Source organism: Giraffa tippelskirchi, chromosome 4, assembly GCF_054371585.1.
Source record: "Giraffa tippelskirchi isolate mGirTip1 chromosome 4, T2T-mGirTip1v1.2.pri, whole genome shotgun sequence".
NCBI classification, from domain to species: Eukaryota; Metazoa; Chordata; class Mammalia; order Artiodactyla; family Giraffidae; genus Giraffa; species Giraffa tippelskirchi.
The window spans coordinates 174,288,788-174,311,089 of record NC_137278.1 but is presented as its reverse complement, the minus strand read 5'-3'; the positions used below and the strand labels follow the sequence as shown (position 1 = coordinate 174,311,089).

The window sequence follows — 22,302 nt, the reverse complement described above, 5'->3', positions numbered from 1 at the left end:
TGCCATCCAACCATCTCATCCTCTGTCGTCCCCTTTTCCTCCCGCCCCCAATCCTACCCAGCATTAGGGTCTTTTCCAATGAGTCAACCCTTCGCATGAGGTAGCCAAAGTATTGGAGCTTCAGCTTCAACATCAAACCTTCCAGTGAACACCCAGGATTGATCTCTTTTAGGATGGATTGATTGGATCTCCTTGCAGTCCAAGGGACTCTCAAGAGTCTTCTCCAACACCACAGATCAAAAGCATCAATTCTGCGGCGCTCAGCTTTCTTCACCGTCCAACTCTCACACCCATACATGACCACTGGAAAAACCATAGCCTTGACTAGACGGACTTTTGTTGGCAAAGTAATGTCTCTGCTTTTAAACATGCTATCTAGGTTGGCCATAACCTTCCTTCCAAGGAGTAAGCGTCTTTTAATTTCATGGCTGCAGTCACCATCAGCAGTGATTCTGGAGCCCAAAAAAGTAAAGTCTGACACTGTTTCCACTGTTTCCCCATCTATTTCCCATGGAGTGATGGGACCAGATGCCATGATCTTAGTTTTCTGAACGTTGAGCTTTAAGCCAACTTTTTCACTCTCCTCCTTCACCTTCATCAAGAGGCTCCTTAGTTCCTCTTTTGCTTTCTGCCATAAGGGTGGTGTCATCCGCATATCTGAGGTTATTGATATTTCTCCCGGCAATCTTGAATCCAGCTTGTGTTTCTTCCAGCCGAGCGTTTCTCATGATGTACTCTGCATATAAGTTAAATAAGCAGGGGGACAATATACAGCCTTGACGTACTCCTTTTCCTATTTGGAACCAGTCTGTTGTTCCATGTCCAGTTCTAACTGTTGCTTCCTGACCTGCATACAGGTTTCTCAAGAGGCAGGTCAGATGGTCTGGTATTCCCATCTCTTTCAGAATTTTCCACAGTTTATTGTGATCCACACAGTCAAAGGCTTTGGCATAGTCAATAAAGCAGAAATAGATGTTTTTCTGGAACTCTCTTGCTTTTTCGATGATCCAGCGGATATTGGCAATTTGATCTCTGGTTCCTCTGCCTTTTCTAAAACCAGCTTGAACATCTGGAAGTTCACGGTTCACGTATTGCTGACGCCTGGCTTGGAGAATTTTGAGCATTACTTTGCTAGCATGTGAGATGAGTGCAATTGTGCGGTAGTTTGAGCATTCTTTGGCATTGCCTTTCTTTGGGATTGGAACGAAAACTGACCTTTTCCAGTCCTGTGGCCACTGCTGAGTTTTCCAAATTTGCTGGCATATCGAGTGCAGCACTTTCACAGCATCACCTTTGAGGATTTGAAATAGCTCAACTGGAATTCCATCACCTCCACTAGCTTTGTTCGTAGTGATGCTTTCTAAGGCCCACTTGACTTCACATTCCAGGATGTCTGGCTCTAGGTGAGTGATCACACCATCGTGATTATCTGGGTGGTGAAGATCTTTTTTGTACAGTTCTTCTGTGTATTCTTGCCACCTCTTCTTAATATCTTCTGCTTCTGTTAGGTCCATACCATTTCTGTCCTTTATCGAGCCTATCTTTGCATGAAATGTTCCTTTGGTATCTCTAATTTTCTTGAAGAGGTCTCTAGTCTTTCCCAATCTGTTGTTTTCCTCTATTTGTTTGCACTGATCGCTGAGGAAGGCTTTCTTATCTCTCCTTGGTATTCTTTGGAACTCTGCATTCAGATGAGAATATCTTTCCTTTTCTCCTTTGCTTTTCGCTTCTCTTCTCTTCCCAGCTATCTGTAAGGCCTCCTCAGACAGCCATTTTGCTTTTTTGCATTTCTTTTCCATGGGGATTTTCTTGATCCCTGTCTCCTGTACAATGTCACGAACCTCTGTCCATAGTTCATCAGGCACTCTGTTTATCAGGTCTAGTCCCTTAAATCTATTTGTCACTTCCACTGTATACTCATAAGGGATTTGATCTAGGTCATACCTGAATGGTCTAGTGGTTTTCCCTACTTTCTTCAATTTAAGTCTGAATTTGGCAATAAGCAGTTCATGATCTGAGCCACAGTCTGCTCCTGGTCTTGTTTTTGCTGACTGTATAGAGCTTCTCCATCTTTGGCTGCAAAGAATATAATCAATCTGATTTCGGTGTTGACCATCTGGTGATGTCCACGTGTAGAGTCTTCTCTTGTGTTGTTGGAATAGGGTGTTTGCTATTACCAGTGTGTTCTGGTGGCAAAACTCTATTAGCCGGGGGCCGGGGGTCGGGGGCGGCGGCCAACAGGGGCTAGGCCGGGCCGGGGGCGGCGGCCGAGAAGGCCTAGGCCGGGCCAGGGGCCGGGGGCAGTGGCCGACAGGGGCTAGGCCGGGCCAGGGGTGGCAGCCCAGAGGGACTAGGCCGGGCCAGGGGCTGGGGGCGGCGGCCAACAGGGCCTAGGCCGGGCTGGGGGCCAGGAGCCGGGGGCGGCAGCCGAGAGGGCCTAAGCCGGGCCGGGGCCCGGGGGCTGGGGGTGGCGGCCGAGAGGAGCTAGGCCGGGCCGGGGGCCGGGGGCAGCGGCTGACAGGGCCTAGGCTGGGCCGGGGGCGGGGGGGCCGGGGGCAGCAGGCGAGAGGGGCTAGGCCAGGCCGGGGGCTGGGGCCGGCGGCGGCGGTAAGAGGAATTACCCAAGGCCCAAGGTAAGAGAAACCCAAGTAAGACGGTAAGTGTTGCGAGAGGGCATCAGAGGGCAGACACACTAAAACTAAAACTACAGAAAACTAGATAATCTGATCACACGGACCACAGCCTTGTCTATCTCAATGAAACTAAGCCATGCCGTGTGGGGCCACCCAAGACGGATGGGTCATGGTGGAGAGGTCTGACAGATTGTGGTCCACTGGAGAAGGGCATGGCAAAACACTTCAGTATTCTTGCCTTGAGAACCCCATGAACAGTATGAAAAGGCAAAAGGATAGGACACTGAAAGATGAACTCCCCAGGTCAGTAGGTGCCCAATATGCTAATGGAGATCAGTGGAGAAATAACTCCAGAAAGAATGATGGGATGGAGCCAAAGCAAAAACGATACCCAACTGTGGATGTGACTGGTGATAGACGCAAAGTCCGATGCTGTAAAGAGCAATATTGCATAGGAACCTGGAATGTTAGGTCCATGAATCAAGGCAAACTGGAAGTGGTCAAACAGGAGATGGCAAGAGTGAACGTTGACATTCTAGGAATTCAGAATTCTTCGCAATTCAGCGAACTAAGATGGACTGGAATGGGTGAATTTAACTCAGATGACCATTATATCTACTACTGTGGGCAAGAATCCCTTAGAAGAAATGGAGTAGCCATCATGGTCAACAAAAGAGTCCAAAATGCAGTACTTGGATGCAATCTCAAAAACGACAGAATGATCTCTGTTCGTTTCCAAGGCAAACCATTCAATATCACGGTAATCCAAGTCTATGCCCCGACCAGTAACGCCGAAGAAGCTGAAGTTGAATGGTTCTATGAAAACCTACAAGACCTTCTAGAACTAACACCCAAAAAAGATGTCCTTTTCATTATAGGGGACTGGAATGCAAAAGTAGGAAGTCAAGAACATGAAAGAGGAGAGTGAAAAAGCTGGCATGAAACCCAACATCGAAAAAAACTAAGATCATGGCATCTGGTCCTATCACTTCATAGCAAATAGAAGGGGAAAAGTGGAAGCGGTGGCAGATTTTACTTTCTCAGGCTCCAAAATCATTGTGGATGGTGACTGCAGCCATGAAATTAAAAGACACTTGCTCCTTGGAAGGAAAGTGATGACAAACCTAGACAGCATATTAAAAACCAGAGACATCACTTTGCCAACAAAGGTCCATATAGTCAAAGCTATGGTTTTTCCAGTAGTCAAGTACAGATGTGACAGTTGGACCATAAAGAAGGCTGATTTCCAAAGAATTGATGCTTTCTAACTGTGATGCTGGAGAAGACTCTTGAGAGTCTCTTGGACTGCAAGGAGATCAAACCAATCATTCCTGAAGAAAACCAACCTTGAATTGGAAGGACTGATGCTGAAGCTGAAACTCCAATACTTTGGTCACCTGATGGGAAGAGCCAACTCACTAGAAAAGACCCTGATGCTGGGAAAGATTGAGGGCAGGAGGAGAAGGGGGCAACAGAGGATGATATGGTTGGATGGCATCACCAAGTCAATGGACATGAATCTGAGCAAACTCTGGGAGACAGTGAAAGAAAGGGAAGCCTGGCATGCTACAGTCCATGGGGTTGCAAAGAGTTGGACACGACTGAGTGACTGAAAAACAACAACATGTATGGTTGTGAGAGTTGGACCATAAAGAGAGCTGAGTGCCGAAGATTTGTTGCTTTCAAATTGTGGTGCTAGAGAAGACTCCTGAGAGTCCCTTGGACAGCAAGAGAGAATCAAACCAGTCAATCCTATAGGAAATCAATCCTGAATATTCATTGGAAGGATTGAGGCTGAAGCCGAAGCTCCAATACTCGGGCCACATGATAGGAGGAGCTGACCCATTGGAAAAGATCCTAATGCTGGGAAAGATAGAGGGCAGGAGGAGAAGGGGATGACAGAGGACCAGATGGTTTAATGGCATCACCAACTCAATGGACATGAATCTGAGTAAACTCCGGGAGATAGTGAAGGACAGGGAATTTGGTGTGCTGCAGTCCATGGCATGGCAAAGAGTTGGACATGACTTAGCAACTGAACAACAATGATTGCACTGGGCTGACCTAGGTAACTCAGGATCATCTTCCTATTGTAAGGTCAGTATATTTGTAGGTCCTAACCATTAGAACATGGACGTATTTGGGTGGGGACATTATTTTGCTTATGGCTATACCATGTTAATAGAATAAAGGATAAAAATGACATGAATCATTTCAAAAGACACAGAAAAGACATTTGATAAAATCCAACATTCATGATAAAAACATTTAGCATACTAGAAACAGAAAGGAACTTCTTCAACCTGATAAAGGACATATATGAAAAAGCTGCCACCTTCCTGGTGAGAGTCTAACTACTTTCCCCCTAAGATCAGGAACAAATACAAAGATTTCTGCTTTTGTCATTTCTATACTACAGTGCACTGGAGGTTCTAACCATGGAAATTAAGGAAGAAAAAGAAAAACCATTCATGTTGGAAAGGAAAAAGTAAAACTTTTTTTAATTGTAGTTACATAATATGGTATATAGAATTTTCTAAGGAATCTACTAAAAATTAGAATTAATGAGTTCAGAAATGTTGTAGTGCATAAGATCAATATACAAAAATAAATTTATTTCTATACAATGAACAATCCAAAAATTGAAAGTAGCTCTTTGCCCCTTTTGTGTTTGCCCATTTCTGTTCCCCTCTAATCTTAAAAGAGCTAATTATAGAAATGAAATCAGTAAGCAATTGAAACGAACATCTGACTTATGCTCTCCTGAATGCACATTATGCCCTGTCTAACCTGTTGATTCTTTTCCTGGATAAAAAAGAAGTCAGAGTGAAAAATTAAGTAGTTTAAAAAATGACTGGCTCTCTAACCCCAACAGCCCCCTTAGCAATCCTGCAGGCAGATCATGCAGGCAAGGTTTTCTTCTCTCTGAAGAAAGAGTCAGCCAGTCTGCACTCTACTCAACTTCCTACCTTGATGTGTCACTAAGATTCTTTCTCCCATCTTTCCCTTTAAAAACTGTCATCACTGAGCAGAGTCCATGGAGTTAGTCTCTAGGCATGAATCCACCATCTTCCCAGATTGTCACCTTTTTGCTTTCTTTCTTCTTCTCCTTCACTATTATTATATTATTTTGGCTATTCCAGGAGGCTTGCAGGACCTTAGTTCTCCCACCAGGGACCAAACCCAGGCTATCGGCAGTGAAAGCATGGAGTCCTAACTGCTGGAATGCCAGGGAATTCCTCCAGGTTTTCTGATTAAAGCACTTTGTTTTCTACTGACACTTGCCTCTTGAATTACTGGCATATGAGAGGCAAGCAGCCAAACCTGGGTTTGGTTACAAAATGAAATTAAGAAAATAATTTCATTTATATTACCATCAAAAAGAATACTTAGGAATAAGTTTAACAAAATAAGTGAAAAACTTGTACTCTGAAAACTACAAAAGATGTTGAAAGAAATGAAAGTAGGTCTAGTAAATGGGAAGGTGTCCATTTATTCAAAGATCAGAATAAATGATTCATGGATCATTATCCATTTTTTCATAGATCAGAAGAGTTTTTGTTAAGATGGCAGTACTCCCCAAACTGATCTACAGGTTCAATGCCATCCTTAGCAAAATGCCACCTAATTTTTAAAAAAGAAATTGACAAAATGATCCTAGTATTTACACAGGAATTTAAGGGAATCAGAACAGTCAATACAGTTTTGAAAAAGAACAAAATGGGAAACATATACTTCCTGATATACTTTAGTTGGTGTTTCTAAGACTATTTTGGCATTTTTACTAATTATGAATTTATTATCAAATATATGTAAATATTTATCTTCTGATTATACTTGTGTCATTCTTCTGTAGGAATTTATTATTACACATAAATAGAAAAACACTTTTCCCTCTAGCTCTGAGAATACAGTGTATATTAATGTAATTACAAAATTTGATGCTAGAGGGTAGTTGCCTAGTTGTGTCTGACTCTTTGCAACCCCATGGACTATAGCATGCCAGGCCTCCCTGTCCCTGACCATCTCCTGGAGTTTGCCCAAATTCATGTCCATTGCATTGGTGATGCCATCCAGCCATCTCATCCTCTGATGCCCTCATCTCTTTCTGCCCTCAATCTTTTCCAGTATTACATTACTCAGTCTCCTCAGGCAGCTTTTCCTCATAAATATATAGAGTACTTAGGGCAGTGAGTCAATAGGAGGAATATTTGATGCCTGTAAGTTTCTTATGCTATAGGGAGAAACTGTGGCGTCTCTTAAGTATTTCATGATCTCTTGCCAGAATATTTTGTAGAAACTATGGAAGAGGAAAAAGATTCTTTACCCTTCTGAGCTCTTGGCTGAGATCCCCTTGTAACCAAAGACGAATTAACAAAAGAAAAACAAACAGAAGTTTATCAACAAGAATACTTCATATATATATGGGAGATAATCAGGAAAAATGAGTAAACTCCTTGAGATGGCCCAAGTTACCACCATTTTCAGCTAAAGACAATTAAGAGATGTTGGGATTGTTGGCAAACTGGTTATGGAAAGTTACCAGTAAAAGTACAATTAACAAGGGTAATGAAACCAAACTCTGCCAGGTCCTCCTAGGTACAATCCCCTCCATGTCTCCCACTTCTTATTTATAGAAAAACCTTGTGTCTACTAGGCTTCCCTGAGTTCCAAAGAGCAGACTTAAACAGTTAATGATTAGAAAAATAGAAAATGCAGAAACAAAGAAAGCAGTCAAGCAAGAAAAGTAATCCTAGCTTGAACAACAGAGTCACAGGACTCCTAGTTCCTCCTGAAGGGATACAGATAATAATCTGATGCATATCTTTGAGTTTTTCTGCAGAAACTAACACCCCTTTCACCAAATGGAAGATGTTGACTACATGATGACCACCCGCATTTTGGCTGACCCCAGACTGACTGAAACCAGGAGACTGATGTTTGAGATTCCCAAAACAACCTGCTATTTCACTACCAACCAATCAGAAAAACATGCATGAGTTGATCATGCGCCCTGCGACCCTCATCACTTATGTTGCCTTTAAAAACCCTTGGCTGAGAGCCATCAGGGAGTTCCCGCCTTTTGAGAATCAGCTGCCCACACTACTTGCTTGGCACCCTGCACTTTCCCTCACCACCACTTGGTGTCAGAAGATTGGCTTTGCTGCACATGGGGTGAAGAGACCCAATTTCAGTTTGGTAACAGTAAGATTCACTATAAAGCTTTAAAGTGCCTTATCCACTGAATATGATTCTGATTTAGAGTCATCCCTCTCTTCTCACTTTCACTCTCCTCTTGGTACAGAGAGGAAGACACCAAGGGAGACATTTTACAAATGAAGATTCTCTTTAAAAATGTATACTCTATTTACAAAAGGGTAACTTCTACCCTTTTCAGAGCTCCTCCAGTGTCTGCTGATTCTCAGGAAAAATAGCTTAAAATAATCCTTATGCCAAAGAGGCATATTTGGGGTGGCTTATTCTGCTACTCGGGCTTCTCTGGTGGCTCAGTGTAAAGAACCCACCTGCCAATGCAGGAGACCTGGGTTCGATCCCTGGGTCTGAAAGATCCCCCAGAGAAGAAAATGGCAACCCACTGCAGTATTCTTACCGGGAAATCCCATGGATAGAGGAGCCTGGCAGTCAGACATGACTACGCAACTAAACAACAATTCTGCTACTCACCAAAACCAGACTCAGGACTGAAAACGATTCTAAAGGTCATTTATACCAACCACACTACTGATGCTTGATGTCACTCTCCTACTTTCTTCCCTTCTCTATTAGTAGTTAAGCCACTTGACACCAAAGGCTTAGGAAGTTGCTCTATTAGAAAAAGAAGTAGAGATTGTGGATTAGGTGATTTAGGTTTTTCACTTCCAGTTCTACTAGTACCTATTTCTAATATCTGGGACAAGCCACCTAAATTCACTGTATTTCTGTTCCCTTATCTTTCAAAAAAAGAAACTGTGTAGACGACTTCTGAGGAATCTTTTACTTTACCATCTTTTAAAAAATCTATGACTAATGTAGATGGAGACCACTTTTTGAAAGAAATTCACTATGGGAGCTGTTGAAGCCCCAAGAAAAAGAAGAAACTATGGGAATATAAATTAACAAACTAAGTCTTTCAAATGATCAAGGGAAATGTAATTAACACATTTTAATAGAATATACAGGTAAAAAAGTGAGGCTGCACACATTTTTTCTAATATTTCATTACAAGTGTGTGGCATAAAGAAGTTCTGTCATGCTGGATTAGTAATAGATGACTAAAGAATGATGAAGAAACAGAATAATATAGGACGCAGAAAATGAAATATATGAAATTTAAAAAGTAGTTGTCCTTGAAGCAAGGAATCAGCTTAATTACAGGAAACTCTGAAACAAACCACTTGGCTCAATGTGGTAAATCTTGACATATTTATTATCCAGGAATCTAAAGAATTTGCTTGTAAAGTAATCAAGCTGAAACAAATTCTCAGATATCACTAAAATTTGAGTCAAGTGAACCAAAAGTGGCAGATTTCCTGTTGGGTTTTCCTGCCTCTCAATATAAACATAAGGATGTTTGTGCTAATTCCTTTATTGGCCTTCCAAAATCTAAACCGAGATGGCTGTGAATACTGAGAAACATGTTTAGGTAATGGTTAGAAATAGAAATACATGTCCAATTAAGGAGATTAACAACACTGTGTGAGTTGATATTACTGAAAATCATAGCAGACATAAATGAATTTAAAATAATACATTTTAAAATTATTTTCCTGTTTTCCATAATGTCTATAATTTACAGTATTTTAAACAGCAGCTTAATTTTTTTCTCTTCTGCAGATATAAAATCAGAGTGCTTCTAACAGTTTCAATACCTAATTTATAATGTGTAGTTTTCCTTAAAGTCTGATTGAAATCTTATGAAATTTTATAAAAAACTTAGAAACACAGAGTAGAAGATAAACTTATTAATTCAGGGAATCAGATGAGTAACTGCCTATTTGGGGGTCAGGTTGCTTTGAGGATAACATAACACTCAGTTCAGTTCAGTTCAGTCGTTCAGTCATGTCCGACTCTTTGTGACCCCATGAACCGCAACATCCCAGGCCTCCCTGTCCAACACCAACTCCCTGAGTCCACCCAAACCCATGTCCATTGAGTCGGTGATGCCATCCAGCCATCTCATGCTCTGTCATCCCCTTCTCCTCCTGCTCTCAATCTTTCCCAGCATCAGGGTCTTTTCCAATGAGTCAGCTCTTCTCATCAGCTGGCCAAAGTATTGGAGTTTCAGCTTCAACATCAGTCCTTCCAATGAACACCCAGGACTGATCTCCTTTAGGATGGACTGGTTGGATCTCCTTGCAGTCCAAGGGACTCTCAAGAGTCTTCTCCAACACCACAGTACAAAAGCATCAATTCTTCGGCACTCAGCTTTCTTTATAGTCCAACTCTCACATCCATGCATGACCACTGGGAAAACCATAGCCTTGACTAGACTGACCTTTGTTGACAAAGGAATGTCTCTGCTTTTTAATATGCTGTCTAGGTTGGTCATAACTTTCCTTCCAAGGAGTAAGCATCTTTTAATTTCATGGCTGCAATCACCATCTACAGTGATTTTGAAGCCCACAAAAATAAAGTCTGACAAGGTTTCCAATGTGTCCCCATCTATCTGCCATGAAGTGATGGGACCGGATGCCATGATCTTAGTTTTCTGAATGTTGAGCTTTAAGCCAACTTTTTCACTCTCCTCTTTCACTTTCATCAAGAGGCTCTTTAGTTCTTCTTCATTTTCTGCCATAAGGGTGGTGTCATCTGAATATCTGAAGTTATTGATATTTTTCCTGGCAATCTTGATTCCAGCTTGTGCCTCCTCCAGCCCAGCATGTCTCATGATGTACTCTGCATATAAGTTAAATAAGCAGGGTGACAACATACAGCCTTGACATACTCCTTTTCCTATTTGGAACCAGTCAGATGTTCCATGTCCAGTTCTAACTGTTGCTTCCTGACCTGCATACAGGTTTCTCAAGAGACAGGTCAGATGGTCTGGTATTCCCATCTCTTTCAGAATTTTCCACAGTTTATTGTGATCCACACAGTCAAAGGCCTTGGCATAATCAATAAAGCAGAAATAGATGCTTTTCTGGAACTCTCTTGCTTTTTTGATGATCCAGCAGATGTTAGCAATTTGACCTCTGGTTCCTCTGCCTTTTCTAAATCCAGCTTGAATATCTGGAAGTTCACAATTCATGTATTGCTGAAGCCTGGCTTGGAGAATTTTAAGCATTACTTTACTATCGTGTGAGATGAGTGCAATTGTGTGGTAGTTTGAGCATTCTTTGGCATTGCCTTTCTTTGGGATTGGAATGAAAACTGACCTTTTCCAGTCCTGTGGCCACTGCTGAGTTTTCCATATTTGCTGGCATATTGAATGTAGCACTTTCACAGCGTCATCTTTCAGGATTTGAAATAGCTCAACTGGAATTCCATCACCTCCACTAGCTTTGTTCGTAGTGATGCTTTCTAAGGCCCACTTGACTTCACATTCCAGGATGTCTGGCTCTAGATGAGTGATCACACCATCGTGATTATCTGGGTGGTGAAGATCTTTTTTGTACAGTTCTTCTATGTATTCTTGCCACCTCTTCTTAATATCTTCTGCTTCTGTTAGGTCCATACCATTTCTGTCCTTTATTGTGCCCATTCTTGCATGAAATATTCCCTTGGTATCTCTAATTTTCTTGAAGAGATCTCTAGTCTTTCTCATTCTATTGTTTTCCTCTATTTCTTTGCATTGATCACTGAGGAAGGCTTTCTTATCTCTCCTTGCTATTGTTTGGAACTCTGCATTCAAATGGGTGTATCTTTCCTTTTCTCCTTTGCTTTTCGCTTCCCGTCTTTTCACAGCTATTTGTAAGGCCTCCTAAGACAACCGTTTTGCTTTTTTGCATTTCTTTTTCTTGAGGATGGTCATAATACTAGAATTGCACAAACATATGTATATACATACATTCTTTTTTAAAAGTGGACCATTTTTAAAGTCTTTATTGAATTTGTTACAATATTGCTTGTTTCATGTTTTGGTTTTTTGTCCTAGAGGCATGTGGGATCTTAGCTCCCTGACCAGGGATCAAACCCATACCCCCTGCATTGGAAGGTAAAGCTTAACCAGTGGACTGCCAGGGAAGTCCTATACATACCCTCCTTTTACAGAATATAAATCATATTGTTTTATCTAGTCAGATGTGAGCAATCACATGAATATAAAAGAGGAAGCATATAAAGTGTTAGGATAGGAAAGAAGAAAGAACTTTCATTTATCGGGTTAAAAAAAGCATTTGTCTTCTTTGGAGAAAAAAGAAATTAATAAACATAAGGTGAATATATTAACTCATTTTATTTTTATTGAACTGTGGTGTTGGAGAAGACTCTTGAGAGTCCCTTGGACACCAAGGAGATCCAACCAGTCCATCCTAAAGGAAATCAGTCCTTAATATTCATTGGAAGGACTGATGTTGAAGCTGAAACTCCAATACTTTGGCCACCAGATATGAAGAACTGATTCACTAGAAAACACCCTGATGCTGGGAAAGGTTGAAGGCGGGAGAAGAAGGGGACAACAGAGGATGAGATGGTTGGATGGCATCACCAACTCAATGGACATGAGTTTGAGTAAACTCTGGGAGTTGGTGATGGACAGGGAGGCCTGGCGTGCTGCAGTCCATGGGGTCACAAAGAGTCAGACACGATGAGCGACTGAACTGACTTATTTTTATTCAATGATGGTAGCAAAGATATACAATGGTGCAATGCTGACAGAAAAGAGTGAAGAGTAGAGACGATCTGGGTAGTTGAAAAACTTCAGCTTTTTTCTCTTTAAGAAACTTTAATGATAAAAGCCATTGTATAGGAATTCCTGTATTATTATCAGATCACCCAAATTTATGATTGACAGTTATACATAAGGGAAAGTTGAGGTCCATAAAGTTAAGTTATTCAGTGTTTTGGAGAGAAGAGATTTCTAGAAAAACATCTACTTCTGCTTTATTTGCTATGCCAAAGCCTTTGACTGTGTGGATCACCACAAACTGGAAAATTCTTAAAGAGATGGGAATACCAGACCACCTGACTTGCCTCTTGGGAAATCTGTATGCTGGTCAGGAAGCAACAGTTAGAACTGACATGGAACAACAGACTGGTTACAAATCAAGAAAGGAGTACATCAAAGCTGTATATTGTCATCCCTTTTATTTAAGTTATATGCAGAGTACATCATGTGAAATGTTGGACTCGATGAAGCACAAGCTCGAATCAAGATTGCCGGGAGAAATATCAATAACCTCAGATATGCCGATGACACCACCCTTATGGCAGAAAGTGAAGAAGAACTGAAGAGCCTCTTGATGAAAGTGAAAGAGGAGAGTGAAAAAGTTGGCTTAAAGCTCAACATTCAGAAAACTAAGATCATGGCATCCGGTCCCATCACTTTATGGCAGATAGATGGGTAAACAGTGGAAACAGTGGCTGACTTTATTTTTTGGGGCTCCAAAATCACTGCTGATGGTGATTGCAGCCATGAAATTAAAAGACACTTACTCCTTGGAAGAAAAGTTATGACCAACCTAGAAGGCATATTAAAAAGCAGACATTACTTTGTCAACAAAGGTCTGTCTAGTCAAGGCTATGTTTCTTCCAGTAGTCATGTATGGATGTGAGAGTTGGACTGTGAAGAAAGCTAAACGCCGAAGAATTGATGCTTTTGAACTGTGGTGTTTGAGAAGACTCTTGAGAGTCTCTTGGACTGTAAGGAGATCCAGCCAATCCATCCTAAAGGAAATCAGTCCTGGGTGTTCATTGGAAGGACTGATGTTCAAACTGAAACTCCAATACTTTGGCCACCTGATGCAAAGAATTGATTCATTGGAAAAGACCCTGATGCTGGGAACGATTGTGGGCAGAAGGAGAAGAGGATGACAGAGGATGAGATGGTTGGATGGCATCACTGACTCAATGGACATGAGTTTGACTCAACTCCGGCAGTGGTGATGGACAGGGAGGCCTGGCGTGCTGCAGTCTATGGGGTCGCAACACGTCGGACACCACTGAGCAACTGAACTGAACTGAACTGAGGAGACCAATGTTGACTTAAAAAAATGCATAATGTGAGAGTTACGAGATAAATTTTATTTGGGGGCAAAATGAGGACTGCAGCCCAGGAGACAGCACCTCAGAGAATATGCTCCAAAGAGGTAAGGGGAAAGGTCAGGATATATGTGATTTTGGGGAAGGGAAAGTATATGAAATCAAGCACACATTTTCCCAGAAAGTTGCTGCAAGCCTCGTGAAGCTTTCTGCTGGTCATGAGAAACAATCGTCTCCATGAAGGATTTTAGCACTTTTCTACAGATGAGATACAAGAATTGGGTCTATAAAATCAGCTCCTGAAAATATCTAACTATCTGAAGACCTGACCTGCCAGTTTCCCCCTCCCCACCAGCACAGAGTGCCTCATTTCTCCACCTTGAACTCCTTTCAGGGGGTGTTGAAGGTCAACAGCTACCGCAGCACAAGATTGAATCCTTGTAGAGGTAGATGGCAGGCTCCCATGGCAAGTGCCTATGTGTGGCTGACACTGAGGAGTGGTGCTCATTTCACTTCATCTTGAGATTTTTGTTTAATCTTAGCACTATTAGTAAAAACTCTGTCATAATGGGCAAGTACCGTTTCAGTTTCTCACTTTCCTATTCTGTGAAAACAGGGATTAAAAAAAAAAAAACATAAATTATCCTGTGTTAAAAAAATTTGAGAAATGCTTGTTTAGGGGAGCAAAACCTTGTAGCCATCCCAAAGTGTCTGTCATCAGGATTATTTCAAGCCGAAAACAATCAAGGCCCAAAAGACTCAAGAAGAAACTTTGCCCTTTCCCCTTACTGCCTAAAGGAAGTACCGATCAAGTCCTCCTGCCCCCATCAGAGATTATCTGCAAAGAATCTGGGCCAGGTGTGGTGGGGGAAACTCACTGAGGGGCCTAGAGTTCAGAGAACCTTTATGTTCCATTGTTTCTGCATGGCCCAGCAAATATTTGTTTGCCAAGCATTTGCTTTTTTATCTCCATGTGAATTGCCTTCATCTCTTTTGAAGTTCCAAACATCTACCCCTGCATGTCCTCTTTAGCTGCTGAAGATGTTAAGGTGAAGGTTTCAGACATTTTGGCTAGTTACTCAGTTCTCTTGGGTCTCTCCCATGTATGTAAATTCTGATTTTCTCCTCTTTACCTGCCTCCTGTCAATTTACGTCTTAGATAAGCCAGAAGAATCTAAAAGGGTAGAGGAAAATTTCTAACTCCTTGGCACTCAGATAAAAAAGTTTCTTAGCTACAGTATTTCTTAGAGTCTTTGAAAAATGAATATTCATAATAGTGATAGATTTCCTAAACTTTTTGGACATATAAACATATTTTGTTTTATGCTGCATACCTTGAGCAAGGGATTGTGTGGCAGAACAAGAAAAAAGATATGACCACAAGGTAGCAGTAGCATACAAGGAGATTTACTTGGGCAGCCCTTTGCTAGGTTTGCAGGGAAGGGGAGTCCCACACAACAGAAGAACTTCCAAAAGGGTGTGTGTATGAGTCTTGGAAAGGAAGTAAAGTAAGGGAACTCCCAGGAGACTGAGGAGGGAGGTTATTTGTCATCCCTTTGCTAGGCCACATGAGAGTTGGTAAATTCAGTAGTTTGAGTTATTATATAGACGGGAAAAGAGTGGGATTAAGCTTTCCTAGTGTCTATAGTCAGGGGCTTCCCTGGTGGTGCAGCAATCAAGAATCCACCTACAGTGCAGGAGACCTGGATTTGATCCCTGGGTCAAGAAGCTCTCCTGGAGAAGGAAACAGCAACCCACTCCAGTAATCTATATCCAGTGTTACATAATCATACTAGATAGGCATTTCTCTTTAATTCACCAGCTGATAATATATCTTTGGTTTCCAGCAATCTCAGTAATTATATAATTTATCTCAAAACTGTCTTTTTGCTTTAAAAATCAAACTAATCACTGCAACATATTTTCAATTCATATTCATTAGTCATTTCTATATTAATACAGGCACATTTAAGCATTTTAATATTGGTCTTGTACTCAAATTTTCAGTTTTTGGTTGTACCTTCTAAATATTTCATTACCTATAAGGTCTTTGATAATTGTTTTAAGCAGTTTGCCCAAGGAGAAGCTTTTCTGGTTGATTGTGTATAGTCTGTTTTCACTTCTATTAGAAGTAGAGACAAAATGCCAAATTAACTATTTCCAAATTGTAACCAGAAAGATGATCAACGTAAAATTAACAAAGGTTGAGTTTATAATGTGTTAAGTAGTCAGGCTGATCTGAGACAAATATAACAGAACATTAAACCAGAATTATTCCAGCTAAGGTTCTAGGACTAGAGGTACCAGCTACTCTCTCATTCCAAAATGAGGTACCAGACCACTTGTATATGACTTGCAAATGCTTGGCTGAAAAATGATTTTGAAATCTTTGGTGCCTTATCCATTCAAAGATATAAAAGTGTAAAAATGGGAAGTGATGGAAAACTGGAAATTAAAGAAAGGATTTCTTTGAAGACAGTTGTGATCTGAGTTCTAGAAAGAGGGCTGCAGGTGCTTGCTCTTCCCTTCAAGCCTAGCGAGAGAGGGCTCCAAGGGGATCAGTTGGAGAATCTGATACATCCGTTGGAGCTTGGGGAACACGATACACATCACAAACAGTACACATCAGACCTAAGAAAACTAAAAAGCAGGCTATGTTAAGAGTCCGTGTGGCTAAAGAGAGGACTGAAGTGGGGAAATATCTGCACTCTCACCATCTACAGTATTGTTTCCTGTGGACAGATGGGGGCTGGCATGGGTTGCCTTGTATTTTGCTCATGAAAGCAACCGTGATGGTCGAGGCAACCTCAACAGAAAGAAACTGAAGGAATGCTGCTAAAGGCATGCGGGCAGAGGAAGAAAACGTTCGCTACTAGCCAGGAGACACATTTGCTTGAATCAAGAGAACTGTAGATAGGAGATATATGCAGTGAAGAGGGGAGTGGCAGAAAGTGGTCTCTGAAGAAGGTCAACAGTGCCCCACTTTTGTAAGAGTATGGATCAGGATCAGCTCACCCACTGAGCCCATGGTGCTGCCACTAGATCACAGCGGTAAGTGCTCAAGTAAGACTTTTCTTTCCCTTACCTGCCCTCCTGCTCACCGCAGTCCTACCCTGCGCTAACATTGCTGAGGTCAGAAACTATGCTGGGTGAATTAGGAAAGGAAGAGGAGAATCAGGAGGGAAAACAGGGAAACTAACAATGTTCCCTTAACACAGCAGTCTTTCCACCTACAGCAAACCTGAGCTAACTGGAGGAGTGAAAAGCTTTAATTTGAACTCGTTTGGAGCATCACACGGGATGAGAATGATAAGAAAAGTCAGTGGCACATGTTTGAGATTTTCATTGGGGTTTGGGAAAAATTAACTCCTTTAGAGCAAATTTGTAATCAATATAGTGAGAGGAAAATGGAGTCACTTTATGAATACCACTTTCTTGTTCAGTGTATTGATTAAACATACATATACCTCACTGAGTAGATTTACACACTTTTAGTTGGTATCCTGAAAAGACCTATTATCAAAAATGGCTGCAATTACATTTCACATATTGTGGTCTCCTCCACCTTACAATAATAGCCTTCTTGTTAAAATATAATTTTCTGCTTTGTTTGATGACTAGAGAGCCTCTACCTGCCTTCTCATAACCCTCAGAATAGTGTTCACATTAACTGATTCCCTGTACTCAGTCACATGAATTTTTCTGGTTCTAAATTATTTTCTTAAAATTATGATTATTAATTTTTAATAGGTAAAATCATTCACATGGTACAAAATTCAAAAGAACAAAAGGGTATATGGTGAAGGCTTTTTCCTACTCTTGTCTCTCCACAGCCTTCCCCAGAGGTACCCACTGGTAATAGTTTCCAACTAAAGTTTTGGCTTTAGTGTTCTGAAAAATGTCTACCTAGAATAAGATTTTAGCCTTCATTACAGATGTCTTTGATAACCAAATATAACCCATTACAGGCTTAGTTTAGATTGGCAGTTCAAACAGAAAAAGTGGAAGTTGTCAAAAGGACAGTAACTATTAAACTATAATTAGGAAAATAAGCTGCAAGGGCAGGGCATTAAGTACTGACTGACAAGTGAGAACCAGGTTTATATTGTGGTAGGGGACCCATGAGTAGGAATAATGTGAAAGAGGTGTCATGGCTCTTATACAAGCCAAAGGCTGTGACTAATTAAGTGAAGTACCACATCAGCCAAATGATTCTGAATCTCAATGGCTACAGCTTGGTGTAATTACAGTTAACAGGTCATTTAGCATATTTGATGGATGTAATATTATAAACTTGACTACATAAAGCATCACGTTTAATATCATGACCACTACTACTGCCACCATCATCCTTATCATCACAGTTAGCATTTATTGAGCCTTGGCCATCACCACCATCACCATCACCATCATCATGATTAACATTTACTGAGCCCTCGGTTATGTGCTAGGCACCAAAAAATGTGTTGTCATGATTAAGTTTACAAGGTAGGTACTGTCATTATACTCACCTTCAGATGAGGAAACTGAATAATGGAATGGGTTAAGTAATTTACTCAAGGTTACACAGTTATTGAAAGATGAAACCAAGATTTGAACCCAAGCAGCCTCATACTTACCCTGGTGGATCAGATGGTATAAAGAATCTGCCTGCAATGCAGGAGACCTGGGTTCAATCCCTGGGTTAGGAAGATCTGAAGAAGGAGGGGCTTCCCTGGTGGCTCAGTGGTTAAGAATGCACCTGCAATGCAGGAGCTTCAGGAGACATGGGTTCAATCCCTGGGTTGGGAAGATCCCCTGGAGGAGGGCATGGCAACCCACTCCAGTATTCTGGCCTGGAGAATCCAAATGGACAGAGGACCCTGACAAGCTACAGTCCATAGGGTTGCAAACAGTTGGACACAACTGAAGCGACTTAGCACACACACACACTTGGAGAAGGGAATGGCAGCTCACTCTACTCCAGTATTCTTGCCTGGAGAATTCCACAGACAGAGGAGCCTGGTAGGCTATAGTCCATGGGGTCGCAAAGAGTCATTGCTCAACTAACACACACACATGCACACACACAGCCTTATACTAACCTGTTATTAGAGGGCATCCATGGAAGAGTAATATGCATATCTGAGGACAGCAAGTAAGGACAGCTTCAACGGCCTCATCAGTCAGGTTCACACAATGCCCCATATGAATCTCCTGTTTAAAAATAAAGAAAGTATAACCAAAAGAAAAAACAGGACAATAATAACAGTGTGAAATGCTTGGGAAATACTGTACTCTGATAACAAAACCCCCAATACCTACTTGCAGGAAAAACTCTATAGGAAGGACCAATGAAAGTCTATAGTAATTTGGAAGGTATAGCAGCTTTAAAAGTTAAATGCCCAACCACTTTATAAGGCAGTTTGGCAGTATCTATTAAAACTGACAATAAGTATCCTCCAGAACCCAGTAATTAATTCCAACTGAAGATGTCCATTATATATAGAGAAATGCTTGTACATGTGTGGAAGGAAACAACTTATAAATATGTCAACTGAAATATTACTTGTAATAGTAAATAAGTGGAGATTGGGTAAGTAAATGGTGGTTCATTAATATATTGTAATAAGAGAAAACAGTTACAAAGTAAAACATTTACTTGTATTAATAGACATAAATCTTAAACATAATGTTAGTTCAGACACTTTAGAAAACAGTGTTGTGGCATTTTATAAAGCTAAACATGTACTTACTATATGACACAGCAGTTCCATTCTAGTTATTTACCCCCAAAATGAAATCATATGTCTACACAAAGACTTGTATGCAAATGTCCACAGCAGTATTTATAATAGTCTAAAATTGGAACAACCTAAAAGCTGAATATATGAGCAAGCTGTGTTATACCCAGACTATGGAATACTACTCAGCCAAAAAAAAAAGGGATGAAATATTAACATGTTTAACAACATAGATGTATCTCAAAAATATCATGCCAAATGAAAGAAGTAAAGAAAACAGTAAAAAACCAAAAGATGATATACTGCATGATTTCATTCATAGAAAATATTATAGAAAAAGCAAAACTGTTGACAAATGAGTGGTTGCTTGGGGGAAGGCCACAGCAGAGCATTGACTGCAAAGAGATGGGAGAAAACCTCTTGGGGTGATGGAAATATTCTATCCTTAATTGTGGTAGTGGTTATAAGATTGTAAAACAATTACCAACATTCAGCAAACTGTACACTTAAAATAGGTGAATTTTATTGTATGTAAATTAAACTCCAATAAAGCTTGAAAAAAATTTTAAAACATGATTTTGAATAAAAAATCAAATTGTAAAACAACACATATGATATGAAACTATTATGCACTATTTAAAAACACATGACTCATTTGAAAAGACCCTGATGCTGGGAAAGATTGAAGGCAGAAGGAGAAGGGGATGACAAAGGATGAGATGGTTGGATGGCATCACTGACCCAATGGACATAAGTCTGAGTAAACTCCAGGAGTTGGTGATGGACAAGGAGGCCTGGCGTGCTGCAGTCCATGCAGTCGCAAAGAGTTGGACACGACTGAGCGACTGAACTGATCACAAATGATGAAGCATAAGCTCAAATCAAGATTGCTGGGGGAAATATCAATAACCTCAGATATGCAGATGACACCACCTTTAGGGCAGAAAGCAAAGAGGAACCAAAAAGCCTCGTGATGAAGGTGAAAAAGGAGAGTTAAAAAGCAGGCTTAAAATTCAACATTCAAAAAATGAAGATCATGGCATCTGGTCCCATCACTTCATGGCAAGTAGATGGGAAAACAATGGAAAAAGTGAGAGACTTTATTTTCTTGGGCTCCAAAATCACTGCAGATGGTGACTGCAGCCACAAAATTAAAGGACCCTTACTCCCTGAAAGAAAAACTATGACAAACTGAAACAGCATATTAAAGACCAGATACATTACTTTGCCAACAAAGGTCTGTATAGTCAAAGCTATGGTTTTTCCAGTAGTCATGTATGGATGTGAGAGTTGGACCATAAAGAAGGTTGAACACCAAAGAATTGACGGTTTTGAACTGTGGTGTTGGAGAAGACTCTTCAGAGTCCCTTGGACTGCAAGGAGATCAAACCAATTGATTCTAAAGGAAGTCAGTCCTGAATATTCATTAGAAGGACTGACGTTGAAGCCAAAGCTCCAATACTTTGGCCACCAGATACGAAGAGCTGACTCGTTAGATAAGACCCTGATGCCGGGAAAGGTTGAAGGCAGGAGGAGAAGGGGATGACAGAGGACGAGATGGGTGGATGGCATCACTGACTCGATGGACATGAGTTTGAGCAAGCTCTGGGAGATGGTGAAGGACAGGGACGTCTGGAGTGCTGCAGTCCATGGGATTGCAGAGTCAGACATGACTGAGCAACCGAAAAACAACAGTCACAGATATACACACATATACACAGAACGACAGATGAAATATTCAAACATGGAAGGAAAGATACACAGGCATTTTCAGAAGCGTGGTTACCTCTGAAGGAAGAAGGGGAATAAATGAAGGGAGGGAGCTTTAGATATCAAATTTAATAATTTTTTAAAAAATAATTGGCTGGAATAAATGCAGACAATGTTTAAATTCAAGTGGTTGGCTCACAGGTCTGTTATAAAAATTTCTATACATTTTCATATATTTGAAATATTATCTATCTTTTATTTAATGTTCTAATTTGAAGCACTTTCTCATTGCTAGTGAGAATGTAAAAGGGTACAGTTGCTATGGAAACAGTATGGCAGTTCCTCAAACAATTATATATAGAATTAGAATATTATCTAGCTATTTCACTTCTAGGGATATACTCAAAAGAACTGCATGCAGGGATGTAAATAGATGTCTATACACCTATGTTCATAGTAGAGCTATTCACAGAAGGCAAAAGGTGGAACCATATCAGTGGATGAATGGTTTTTAAAAACGGCAGTATAATGATAAATTCATCAAGACAGAAGATAGAACAGAGGTTGTCAGAGGCTGGGGGAAAGGATTATGGGGAGTTATTGTTTAAAGGGTAAAGAGTTTCTATTTGGGATGATGAAAAAGTTCTGGGGATAGTTAATGGTGATGGCTGCACAACGATGTGAATGTACTTAAATCCACTGAATTGTACCCTAAAAATGGTTAAAACAGTAAATTTTATGTATATTTGCTAACACCAAAAAATTTTTTAACAATTCTGAAAGTAAGATTCAACTAATAATTGATATGTATACCTATGGTAGTAGTTTTTCTTTTCTATTGAAAAGTTGATATTATGTTGGTGTACATATTATTATAATTAATCATATCTTAAAGGACACTTGGATATATTGAAAATTCATGAAAACTGAGGTGAAAACATCATATATTTTACAATGGAAAAGGCATCCTATGACATGAATTGGCAAGGTGACAGACAATGAACCCCTTCATGGATCACAGCCTTGTTGTTGGGCAGGGGCTTGCATAACTCATTGAATCTATAAGCCATGCCATGCAGGGCCACCCAACAGATGGG

The 22,302-nt window shown here is 40.6% G+C and overlaps 1 protein-coding gene across 30 annotated transcripts in view; it reads right to left on the bottom strand.

The window, feature by feature from the left end:
- Positions 1 to 22,302, bottom strand: part of AMN1 (antagonist of mitotic exit network 1 homolog) — an 81,441-nt gene that overhangs the window by 10,798 nt on the left and 48,341 nt on the right. For 14 of the 30 annotated variants that reach the window (XM_081591647.1, XM_081591635.1, XM_081591634.1 and 11 more), the window contains one exon: positions 18,857 to 18,968. In XM_081591647.1, the coding sequence (XP_081447773.1) occupies positions 18,857 to 18,968 (112 nt within the window). Of the gene's footprint in view, positions 1 to 6,960; positions 8,460 to 13,793; positions 14,377 to 18,856; positions 18,969 to 22,302 lie in introns of those variants that run through there. The other 16 variants (XM_081591651.1, XM_081591656.1, XM_081591649.1 and 13 more) reach the window with 2 other exon arrangements.